This window comes from Electrona antarctica (genome assembly GCF_951216825.1).
Source record: "Electrona antarctica genome assembly, chromosome: 12".
Taxonomy (NCBI): domain Eukaryota; kingdom Metazoa; phylum Chordata; class Actinopteri; order Myctophiformes; family Myctophidae; genus Electrona; species Electrona antarctica.
In genome coordinates this window covers 12,976,432-12,989,308 of record NC_136793.1, presented here as the reverse complement: position 1 = coordinate 12,989,308, position 12,877 = coordinate 12,976,432, and the positions used below count along the sequence as shown (strand labels likewise).

At 43.6% G+C, this 12,877-nt stretch overlaps 1 protein-coding gene across 1 annotated transcript in view; it reads right to left on the bottom strand.

The window, feature by feature from the left end:
* The window catches only part of LOC306934262 (regulator of G-protein signaling 3-like), a gene marked incomplete at its 5' end in the record, with an annotated part of 40,590 nt that overhangs the window by 10,011 nt on the left and 17,702 nt on the right, over positions 1 to 12,877 (bottom strand). The window contains 9 exons of the mRNA XM_079516834.1: positions 1,369 to 1,480; positions 1,845 to 1,928; positions 4,408 to 4,757; positions 6,803 to 6,842; positions 7,881 to 7,998; positions 8,065 to 8,168; positions 8,727 to 8,835; positions 9,941 to 10,046; positions 10,555 to 10,636. Coding sequence (XP_079372960.1) covers positions 1,369 to 1,480; positions 1,845 to 1,928; positions 4,408 to 4,757; positions 6,803 to 6,842; positions 7,881 to 7,998; positions 8,065 to 8,168; positions 8,727 to 8,835; positions 9,941 to 10,046; positions 10,555 to 10,636 — 1,105 coding nt within the window. The remainder of the gene's footprint in view (positions 1 to 1,368; positions 1,481 to 1,844; positions 1,929 to 4,407; positions 4,758 to 6,802; positions 6,843 to 7,880; positions 7,999 to 8,064; positions 8,169 to 8,726; positions 8,836 to 9,940; positions 10,047 to 10,554; positions 10,637 to 12,877) is intronic.

Below are 12,877 nucleotides of genomic sequence, written 5' to 3'. Positions count from 1 at the left end.
TAGACTAGCCCAGGTGAAAATGATACTTTGTTAATGATTCAAGGTCACCTGACCAACTCTCACACACGCGCGCACACACGCACACATGCATGCACATGCACACATGTGCACGCACACACACACATTGAAAGTCAATAGAGGAATTCGGGGAAACACGTAACTCTGTCATTTCTCAACCGTTTCGGACGCGGGGCGGCTCGCCAGAACCGGGCCGCCCCCCTGAGCGAAACCAAATGGACCCCTTAGCATGTTAGCATTAGCATGTTAGCATGTTAGCATGTTAGCATGTTAGCATGTTAGCATTAGCATGTTAGCATTAGCATGTTAGCATGTTAGCATTAGAATGTTGGTGGCAACGTAATGTGCAATAAACTTAGACAAAATACCCCATTGAAAGTCAACCAAATGGACCCTTACAGGGTCTGAGAGGCTAAATGTCATCAAATGGTGGTCCGTGGCTCAAATGCTGCACAGACTTGGCGAGCTGCAGGCACCCAGTCAAATTTCCTGAAATTTGTTTCTAGTTATTATAATTTTTTCCTGTTCTTTTTTCACCTAAACATCATCATTGATGTTCATTGTTTAGTCTTGCAAAGCCATTGGTCATGATATTTGCATATAAATACCCCCCACAGAGGGGGTATTTCAAAATCTCTGGACAATTTTGAACAATTTTGAACCTATGACCTTTGACCTTTAACCCTGATAAAAGTAAGTAAAATAACTGTAATATATGTTTTTGTGATCATTAGAATGTCTAGAACATGTTGTATTTATTATTGTGAAAGATATCCCCTAAATGTAAATTATTAATGTATTATTATTATTTTAATAATTATTATACACCATTACATAATTTCCTCTGATAAGTCCTAGTAGTAAAACGTAGTAGTAAGGTTGAAATCTCTTTTTTGCAAGTAGAAATTAATCCGGGTGTTACAGGGTTAAACAAAATAGTGTACTGTACAATTCAAAGGTAACAGAAATGATGTGTACACAGAGCTGTTACACCTGCAACTGAGGGAAATCTAACTTACAAAAACATGAGAATTGTGCATTTTGCAGTCAGAAATAGTTGGCCTATATAGCCACACAGGAAAGGTTAGCTTGGGATATGCTTTTGCAAGGTTGTGCACAAATAGCAGCTGTGTTTCAAAATTGTGTTAAAGGTAATTGCTCTGTATGTAGGCTACAGTGTCTAAATGTACAGTGTATGTAGCCTACAGTATTCTACCTTTTCACGTTTTTGTTTTTTTGTGTGTACTTAAATTACCTTTTAAGTGTTTAAAGGTAATTCCTTTTTTCCCCCATTGTTTGTATACAGTGTTTCTACAATTTACAACTTTGGCATTTAGCAGACGCTCTTACTCTCTCTCAGCTGTGTGTCTTTCAGGTAGAATGGACTCTGTAAGACGTTACAGTGTCCGTTGACGTCTTCTCTGGTCAACAGCAGCAGATCCGTGTAGATTAACACAGTCACCTGTAAGGGCAATGCACGCACGCATGCACGCACGCACGCATGCACGCACGCACGCACGCACGCACGCACGCACGCACGCACGCACGCACGCACGCACGCACGCACGCACGCACGCACGCACGCACACACACACACACACACACACACACACACACACACACACACACACACACACACACACACACACACACACACACACACACACACACACACACACACACACACACACACACACACACACACACACACACACATATTTAGATGTGGCCCAGCTATTGCTCACCCAAGACTGGAATCCTGGTAGTATGAAATGTATTATGTGTGTAATAGTAGTAATGATACTACTAGTAATAGAATATTGTACCTTGGATGGAACAAGGTTTCCATTATGAAGAATCATTTCTTCCGACATCAGTAGAGTTCTTTCTGGATGACAAAGGTCCAGTGGCTACAAAATAAACAACAACGTAACAACATAAACAACAATGCCACGCATGTCGGGGGCGATGGTGTTGCCGGACTAATGCCTGTCAGACTAGTATACATGTCTACCAACATATGCACCCCTGTACACACACACACACACACACACACACACACACACACACACACACACACACACACACACACACACACACACACACACACACACACACACACACACACACACACACACACACACACACACACACACACACGCACACACACACTGTGACGGCCACCTGTGCCTTTAAGGAATGTATGCTGTTCTGTGTCAGGCATGCTTAATCCAATCCTATTGCCGTGCTGAATTGGAGGGAGGAGCTTGCAATTTGCAGAAGATGAGACACCTGGCCAGTGTCCGCCCCAAACACTATAAAACACCTGCTGCACTAATGTACTGGTCTCTGACGGGGGAGGGGAGTTGAGAGGACACAGGTTTGGATGGCGGCGGCTTTCGAAGAGGGGGAAGTGGAATTGGAGTCAGAGGAATCAGAGAATGGAATTCAATCTGAAGAAGAGGACAACGGAGAACATGAGAGGAAAAGAAAACGGAAGGAGTTATCTAGCCCAGAGCCAGAAGGCAAAGAAAGACAGGATGGGAATTATACTGTTGGAATGAAAGCCGTGACCAAAACAAACGGGATTTTCAGTAATCAGCATGCAGTAGTACAAGCAATAACGAAAGAAGTCGGGAAAGTGGGTTCAATGAGAATTACAAGGAGTGGGATAGTAATAATCAAATGTTTGTCCAAAAAGCAAATGAAAGAGGTCTTGGAGATCACAGAGTTTAATGATAGCAGTGTGTGTTGTTTCCGACTAGGAGGACCGAAGCTAAGGAAAGGCGTTATTAGTGGAGTACCACACACAATAGACAGGAGCTCACTACATGGCATGTTTTGTGAAGTTGACAAGTTGGTTGAGTGGAAGTGGTTGACACGGTTCAGAAATGGGAAGAAGGAGAAAAGCAACTCAGTGTGTGTGGCATTTGAAGGAGAGTTGCCAGAGAGAATATATCTTGGATATGTCTGCTACAGAGTCAGGCCATACGAGCAAGCACCACTGAGGTGCTTCAGTTGCCAGGAATATGGGCACGTCGCTGCTGTTTGCAGAGGAGTTAGTAAGTGTGGGAGGTGTGGAAAGGCAGAATGCACTGAAAAGAAATGTGAGGAAGAGCAAGTACCAGCGAAGTGTATTCACTGTGAAGGAAACCATCTGGCAGGAGCAGCGATCTGCCCTAGAAAAGTTAAAGAAGCTAATGTGAATAAGATCAGGAAAGGAAAGAGAATGTCCTACGCTGAGGCTGTGAAGAGGTTGGATGAGAATCATGAGGGTGAAACAGTGCAACATGCACCAGAAGAAAAAGTGGACATTTCAGATGAACCAAATATCTACAGTGACAAAAAACGATTCCTAGCGTTCATAGCAATGGTCATAAACTGTGCTGTGGAAATACCACGAAAATCTGAGAGGATAAATATGGTGCTTGAGGCAGCCAGGAGATTCCTGGGAGTGGAGGATATTACTGGAGAAGAGTTGAATGAAACATTGAGGGATGAATTTGCTCCACCGGCTCAGGCCCCAGGGCCTGGGCTATAGGAATGGACAGAAGATATGGAAGGGGATCACTTTGGGTGGACTTTTGTTTTATTTATTTTTTACAAGTAGTAGTAAGAGTATAGTAACTCTAAGAAAACAGTAGGTGGCGGTAATGCACAGATATGTGCCAACTGCCAATAAACCCAATAAGAAGAAGAAGATGTACTGGTCTCTCCATTCCTCCTCAGGCAGACTGCAGGAGCAGCCACATTAGAGCATCCTTGACTTTGATTCTATTTTGGTAGTTAGGCAGTTGTTCCCTGCCAGCTTTAGTTGGAACACAAACATGAATTTGTTGATTATATTTTTCATTAATTCGTTAATTGCTTTAACTCAGTTTGGTCTCTTTGTTATGGCCCCTGAGCCAGCCATAAACACACACACACACACACACACACACACACACACACACACACACACACACACACACACACACACACACACACACACACACACACACACACACACACACACACACACACACACACACACACACACACACACACACACACACACACACACACACACACACACACAGGCGGCAGTGGCCGGTAGAGCGGCTGGATGGGAACCATGAGGTTCCTAATTCGATCTTGGGCTCCCCCAGAGTTAGTGTCGAAGTCATTGAGCAAGACACTGAACCCCTAAGATCCCGATGAGCAGGTTGGTGCCTTGTTTCCTCCGCCATCAATGTGTGAATGTAATGCACAATCTACGTAAAGCGCTTTGGATGAAAACGCTATATAAATGCACCATTTACCACACACACACACACACAAAACACACAAATCACGAGCTCCCGGGGTCACAGAATAAAGCGTTTCCGTGCAGCTTCGTGGTTCTCTCACCTGCACGAAAACGGGGAAGATGAGCGTCTTGGGCGTCAGCGTGAGGTAAGACCCGAAGCCGGAGGAGGAGGAGTAAGACGGCAGGTGGGACTGGACCATGGTACAGTTCTGGTAGTTTCCGTGGCTGTCCGAGGTGATGGAGGCGGAGGAGGAAGGCAGCGTGCAGCTGCTGAACGCCTGCTGCAGCGACACAGACGACGTGGGCGAGGACGACGACGGGGGAGGCATGGTGCAGCTGCTGAACGAGGCCGACGCCGCACAGCTGTGTAGAAGAGGAGGGTGCTGCTGCTGCTCGTGGTGGTGGTATTGGTGGTGGAGCCCCCTGTTGGGGTGAGTCTGGTACAGCCGGCCTGGATGTGACAACGTGGTAAATGCAATAAGGTGAGATGAGTCATGCAGTACTTTTTTACAAAATGTCTTCTAAATCCTAACAGTTTTCTGAAACACGCATCTTTTCTTTGTCAGTGGTGGTCAAAGCTTTTCATTTCAAGGACCAACAAAATTGTACGTGTTTGGCCGCCGATCCGCATCTCAAAATATTCTGTTCCAGGGAACTCCCAGAAGCAAAGGTTTGAGTTTAAAAAAATCATTCGCTGTAAAAGAATATATATTCAAAGATTCTAAATAGCAAATCTACTCATAATAGTAACTAGCCGATCTACTTTAGCTATTTTTCAATAGCTAAAGTTTACAATAATGGTTAAAGTGGTTAAGTAAAAGTATCAATACTGCAATGTAGATGTGCCGTATTCCCGTATTCAAAATGTACAAACGTATCGAAATCAACATATACTTAAAGTGCCAAAAGTTAAGGTCCCGTTAAAGTTAATGTCCCATTTCACAAGTTCAAAGTTCTTGTATAAAAAAATATTTTGAAAATACCCGATCTACAAGTTTAGTTCACAATGCATTGTGAGCTTATGTAGATCTGTAGATCAGTTACTTTACACCACTGGTTGTAGAAATAGTAGTAGCAGTTTTAATAATAGTAACGGCAAAACAAACAAAGTAAGATAAAGTAAAAAATAAACTGTGTGGTGAGGGGCGCTAATATATTAAAGTCTAACTCATGTTGCTATGATTAGGTGATGTAATGGTGATGTAAAACAAAAACAGACAAAACAAACATTAAACTCTCTTTATACTAAAGACAAGGCGACGATCCAAGCACTCAAAAAGTAAAAAAAGAGGAGAGGGTGGATAAAAATAGATACTTTATTTATAAAAGTTAAAAAAAGCCAACATGTTTCGACTCCAACAGAGTCTTCATCAGGGCTTCTTTTAAGTTTTATAAATAAAGTACATCTATTTTTATCCACCCTCTCCTCTTTTTTTAAACTTGCTCGGATCGCCGCCTTGTCTTTAGTATTCCAGTCTTATTTGTTTTGCATCTCCATCGAGCACCTGGTTGATTTTCTTTTCATTAAACTCTCTTTATTGTTAATGGCATTTAATGTTTGTGTTAGCGACTAAACAAACATTAAACTCTGTCCATTGTCAATGGCGTTTTTTTTATGTTTGTTTAACTAAAAACACACATTAAACCTAACGCCCCTCAAAAAAAAGGGGGGGGGGGGCTAAAGTGATGACAAAAATGACGTTGCACCACTTCAGGAAGTAGCCAGCGGAGGTATTACGCTATAGAGCGTCGCAGTCCCGCCCCCTACCATGGCCCAGGAAATGATTCTCCGTTCATTTTCCTCATAGACATTTCAGAAAGTATTTATTTAAAGACGTTTACGCCGCGGACAAAGCCAACTCGAGTCGTGACAAATCATGAAATCATTTTGGGCCGAACAAATAATTAGAAAGAAGAAAAAAACGGCAGGTTACAACACTTTTTTTGTTGTTTTTCTTCTTTGTAATTATTTGTTTGGTCCAAAATATTGTTTGTGTTGTCATGAGTTGTCACGACTCGAGTTGGCTTTGTCCGCGGCGTAACCGTCTTTAAATAAATACTTTTTGAAATGTCTATGGGAAAAATGCATTGGGATTCATTTCCTGGGCCATGGTAGGGGGCGGGACAGCGACGCTCTATAGCGTAATAAGGTTACGATTAGGCTATGTGTAGGGCAGGATAATAAGCCTAGAACCATGGCAGAGCAGCAATTGTTGTGTGAAAAGTGGAGTCATTGGGAGCTTGCGTGTGCGACCCTGCACGTAGCTGTTTCGAACTCCATGGCCATCGTCTTGGATTAGTGTAGCTGGATAGTGCCGTACAAGTTGCATTCCTTATCGGTGTCTTGCTGCTCGTGTTTGTTTGATTTTATCGTGTTCTGTAGAGAACATGTGTTTTGTAAAGTGGTATATGAATAATGTAGCTCTCGTGCACCTGGCTTGGCTGCTGTAACAAATCATTAAAGTGTGATGTAAAATCTGTGTGAGTGTGTCTTACCAATAGTGGCGTTCCTGTTGTGACAGACGGACTGCAATAACTGAGAGACAGAAAGAGAGAAAACAGGCATTATCAATTTAGGAAATGAACAATAAGATCTCCGTCAGGCCGGGTTGGCTACCCAGGGCCCGCAAACTTTGGAAGTGGATCGTCGCCCATCGGCATGGAATATGAATGATCTGACTGATGCATCTTGATCACATGACTCTGGAGATAATGTGCACGGATTCACTAGTTTTGGACAAAATCTGTAGGAGTAATATCAAAAAGTCTGTTTTGAAGAAAATGCAAAATGGCACAAAATCTAGTCAAGCTAAATTCGGCAGAGGCCAGAATGTGTGGTGGAGGTCCTTCCTTGGCCTACTGGGAGTGTGCACGCAAAGTTTCACACAGGTCTATTTCTCCAGCTATGCCAGAGGGCATTCTCATATTCTAATACAGAAAGAAAACCACATTCTGGCAGCCAGCTCAGTAGCATGCCTCATTAGTCCTTATAGACTCTCCATACCTCCTGGGTTTGAAACCTGCTGCCGCTACTAACCACACACTTGCGACAGACTAGCGAACTTGAGCCATGAGAGACGCCGAGGAGGAGTTGCCGTGTCGAACGTTGCAAAGTTCGCTAGAGCCGATTCAGCCCCCAAGGCAATGCCAACACCGAGCAATATGTATTTGCCACCACGGAGTAACCTTGCGTCAGTGTCGACAGACTTTCCACCTCGCAGGACAGTCTGGTAACCACGAAGGAAAGGTGGGCAGTGTCGGTATGTCGGTAAGTCTTTATGCAACCGAGCCGTGATTTTGAATCACGCGTCACATCCATAGAGTTATAAAGGATTGAGGGTGGACAGCCCCGCTCCCTGCTATTCATTTCAATGGAAGTTGCTCAGTGGCGTTTTGAAGCACCCGGAAGAACGCTCTACTTCCGCATTTCTTTAACAATTTTCAATGTTAAACGCCATATGCGCGGGGTTTCCTTGTGCTAAATGCAGGGGCCCGCCTGCAGTTCCAGCTCTGACAACTACGTCTCACAGCTTCGATGTTGGCCAGCCTTTCTGGGGGCTTGATTACATCTCACCTGACTTCCTGGATTGATGGGCGACAGAATGATGTAGTTGTCGCCATTTGACGATGTCACGCGGGTGCCTTTGAGTGTGGTGGCGGTGCGAGAGAAGTCCTCCTCTTCCTCCTCCTCCTCTTCGTCATCCTCTTCCTCCTCCTCCTCCTCCCCCCTCCCCTCCCTCCTGTCCCTCCAGAGGGACCCCAGGGCGCCTAACCCGGACCTCAGCCCCGAACCGGGGACACGCCCTCTCCGGCGGCCATATTTGCTGTGGGCGGGGCGAGACAGCAGCTTCCTGCCTGTAAACTAACAACGGAACAACAAGGTGAATGGAATTTGAATGTATTATTATTATTATTACTGGATATTACATTAGATTAAGATAAGAAAAGCATTTTGTCCGGAATTATCTGGACGGGAACCCCTTTTGGTGTTTTAAGAATTATGTTACACTTTAGCTATTGAAAAAAAGCAAATCTACAAGCTCATAGCGCGGCACCGAGTGCCGCGCTACGAGCTTGTAGATCTGCTATTTTTGAAAAATTATAAAAATGTGGCGCAAATCTTTGAATATATTCTTTCAGAGCGAACGTTTTTAACTCAAATCTTTGCTTCTGGGGGGGGGGGTCCCGGGAAAAACAACATATTTTCAGATGGGGGTTGGTGGCCAATTACATACAATTTTTGGGGTCCTTGACATATTGAGAACCACTGATACAGAAACAGGTTTTTCAGAAAACTTTCATGATTTAGAAGACATATTTTACATTTCGATGTCAGGCCTAAATGGCTTAACGTGTACTGTCCCATAACTAATCAAATGAAGTAAAGTAAAATATGATGATGATGATGATGATGACTCACGCTGTCTGAGGCTGCTCTGTAAGTCGGCTGGTGAATCAAACCTTCAAAATAAGGTTTCATGACGGGTAGACCTCTCCACACAATCAGCACGATGTTGTTGCTACACATCCTAGAGACGCACACACATGCAGGCACGTAGGCACACACACACACACACACACACACACACACACACACACACACACACACACACACACACACACACACAGTCACGTTTTTTGAGTGATTCATTTATTTAGTAAGTAGTACCGAAGTCCTGACGTCACTTGTTCATCCCGTGGGTTGCGGAAGTTTATCTCTATGGAGAATAACATTGGGTCATCTTAAAATAGTCTCATATAAGAATTGTGGTCCAAAAATAAACACAATATTGTCGAGTAGGTGTCTCTGTATCGTTCACTATAGTCAGTCACTCATATTTGATACAATTTTTGTATATATCCTCTCTTCTCCATTGAGGGCTTATATTAGGGGAAATAGCCAATAATGCACTTTTGCACAAAATAACACCTGGACCTCTTTGGTGGGGACGTAACAACTACAAATAAATGTAAGAAAGCCTTCTAGCATGGAATTATCCTTTAAGTCAGACTTTGGTGCTCTATAAGCAGGATAATGAACGGTAAGCTGCCATTGTTGAGAAATAAACCCCTTTGTGGTGATACAAACACTCCCCTACTTAATGGTGATATAAACACCCTACTTCTTATTATAAATAAAGCCTTCAGAGTGGTAGACTCCTCTACTTCGGCGTCAGAGTCTATTCACACTGTCTGGGTTTATTTCTCCACAATCACTGACTCACCATTCATTCTCCCTTATTCCCTTGGCTTGTACTGTATATTGTCTTTTTTTCAAAGCGGCCGCCACTTTGAAAACCACACTATTACATCACACACTACACGCACGCTCATGTTTGTATTACTATACTTTGGAGGACATCAACATTTTAGGATGCCAACGTTATAAATGCCAGGCATTTTCTCATTTTGTTGGCATAAGCCAAAGCCCAAAGTGTGATGCGTGTCGCGTGGTGAGCTTGTAGATCGACTATTTTCTAAACCTAAACCTGGAATGTGTAATCCTAATCTCAACCTGAATCTTTTCCTAATTGTAATTGTATATGGAACAAACATTTTTAACCATAAAAACAAACATTTCACACACGCACGCACGCACGCACACACACACACACACACACACACACAGTGTACCTGATAGCGTTAGCCAGGTCCACACATTTCCAGTGTTCAACAGGAAGACCATTCAGCTGTAGAACCGAGTCTCCTTGCTGGAGGCCAGAGCGATGGGCGGGACCTCCTGCATGCTCACAAACACACACGCATTGATGCTTAATGTCATGCAAATTAAAAAATATATATTTGAATGAAATGACAATTCTAATCTTAATCCATTATGACCTGAGGCCGATTGTACAAATGCCTTCTACATGTATATGAGTAGTCCTCAAACGGTAAGGTTTTGTGCCAGGGACCGCCAGAAGAGAAAGTTTGTCTTAATAAAGTTAATTTTTCAAACACTTTCACGATTATTCAAAAATAGCAGATGCTCAAGCTTGCGAAAAATGACAGATGCTTTCCCGTTTTTTGTATTTCCTATAAAAACGGGAAAGCATCCCGTTTTATGAGATATGCCTATTTTGTGAACGGATGACAGCTTCCGCTCTTGGCTTTCAGGAAGGCATAGTTTCAGAATCTATGTAGCATTCAGAGATTGTGTTTCCCAACTAGTCTTGTCTTCACAAAGGAAAGTTTAGTCCTGTCTTCACAAAGGAAAGACAGAAGTAGAGAGGACACGTGTGTCTTACCGGGTTCAACAGCCTGAACTCTGGCAGGACAGTCGGCACAGATTGTGAAGCCAAAGCCATCATTCCCACGAACAATGTTCACCTGTAGCAACAAAGAACACATAGAAACAGAATGTGTTTAATGTACAGTAGTTTATTAAGCTCTATATTCTGATAGTAGTAGTAATCATTGCAATGCTATGGTATGAACTTCCCATTGCAATCAGAATGTGTGAAAATTATGTTTTTATGTGGCCACACCCACCAGTTCATTAGGTATATCTGGTTATCAGGTGGGTGGTGATCCAAACGTGCCAATGGAAAAAAACAGTGATATAGTGACATCACAATATCATCCCCTCCCCTAACCCCTCCCCCTTTATCATACAACAACAGCTGTGGTGTGGCTTCAGTTCAGGTGGATTACCACCCATCACCACCCACCAGGAAAACCAGGCATACTTAATGAACTGGTGGGCGTGTCCACATACAAAGTACTGTAGACTTTTTTGAAAAAACATCTTCCTCCTTGTATAATAATAATACCTGATGATCATGTTTTAGGGTGGCAAGAAATCATGGCACTAACCCAACAACCCAACAAAATAAAACACTTTTATTTCAAACCAAAAGCAATATAAACATAACGTGTTTGATGTGTTCATGTGTTTAATATTTCATATTATATAATGGAGGGCGATGAGTTTCTCAGATAGACAAAATGTATCTTTCTTTTCGCAGGGCCAGCCTGTTTGAAGTTTCTGTTCCCACGGCAACCTAAATAGCGACAGAGGAAAAGAGAGGATGAAGACAGTGGGAACGGAGGAAGAGAGGAGCGGGGGGTAGAGACCATTCTGTCCCTGGGAGTTTTCTGACGACAAAGGACTTTAAATCTTCAACTGACAGATAGATTAAACTTCTCAGGAAACAGAATGTACAGGAGGACCGAGCTAGCTTGTTTCTCATTGACTCGAGCCCAAGACAAACAATAGAAAGGCAAGAGACGCCATCTCTCTTTACTTCCCATATCTGTGTGATGTAGGTAGGTGGCCGGCCGGCCTCCGTGGGAGACCAGAAGTCTATTGATTCCAAAATGGGAGAAGTGGACGTGAACACAGCTTCTGACACGGGTCGGGATCCGGAGGAACCGGAGGAACCCGGAGGAACCGGGTCCAACCAGGAACCGGTGGAACCGGGTCCAACCAGGAATGGGTTCCATCACATTTGGAACCGTTTCCGGAACCGTTTTTTTTTATCACACAAATGTCTTAACCCATTTAGACCTGAGTTAAAAACATTCACTTTGAAAGAATATATACCACATTATGCCACATTTTTACGATTTTTCAAAAATAGCAGACCTACAAGCTCGTAGCTCGCCACTCGGTGGCGCGCTATGAGCTTGTAGAGCTGCTATTTTTCATTTGGAACCCCCTATAGGAATCGTTAGGGAACCGTTAAGGATTTGCACCGTTTATTTATTTCCTCATTTGAAAACACTGAGAGCAGGCAGGTGCGTCAGCTGCGCTCCGTTACTTAACAAGATAGCGGTCTATATAAGCAGGCTCCTCATAATATGGGTATAATAACATTATTTTGTTGCATATAGTGACTTGTGACTCGAGTGGACTCGTGGGTGTGGAGTCCAGAGTCCCGTGGTACGAGACCGAGTAAAAGGCTGAGTTAAATTACGTGAGAGACCGAGTAAATGAAAATGCGGACTCGAGTACGACACTAACCAATTATGATATGAAGATAGGTTGAAAATGGGTGAAGTTGTCCTTTTAGAGAGAGAGAGAGAGAGAGCGAGAGAGAGAGAGGCAGACAGGCAGGCAGGCTGGTATGTTTTTCTACCTCTGGTCAACATGTCAGCTAGCTGCCTGTTCAAACATTTCTGTGTGTGTGTGTGTGTGTGTGTGTGTGTGTGTGTGTGTGTGTGTGTGTGTGTGTGTGTGTGTGTGTGTGTGTGTGTGTGTGTGTGTGTGTGTGTGTGTGTGTGTGTGTGTGTGTGTGTGTGTGTGTGTGTGTGTGTGTGTGTTACTATGCTTGTGAGGACCAAATGTCCAGAAGTATCAGAATGTGAGAAGCAGACGTTGTGAGGACCATTTTCCTGGTCCTCATAAGAATTGGTTTGTTTGTTTTATGGGTTAGAAATTATTTGGGGAGGGTCGCCCGCTAGCCTAGTAGTCCAGACGCATGCCACATATAGGCTCTTGCCTGACAGTGTGCCGCGTGTTTGAGTCCCGTTCATGACGACCTTTGCTGCATGTCTCTCCCCTTCTCTCTCTCTCCCTCTTTCCTGTCTGTCTTCACTGCAACTATCTATAGGTTATGCGCGTGACAT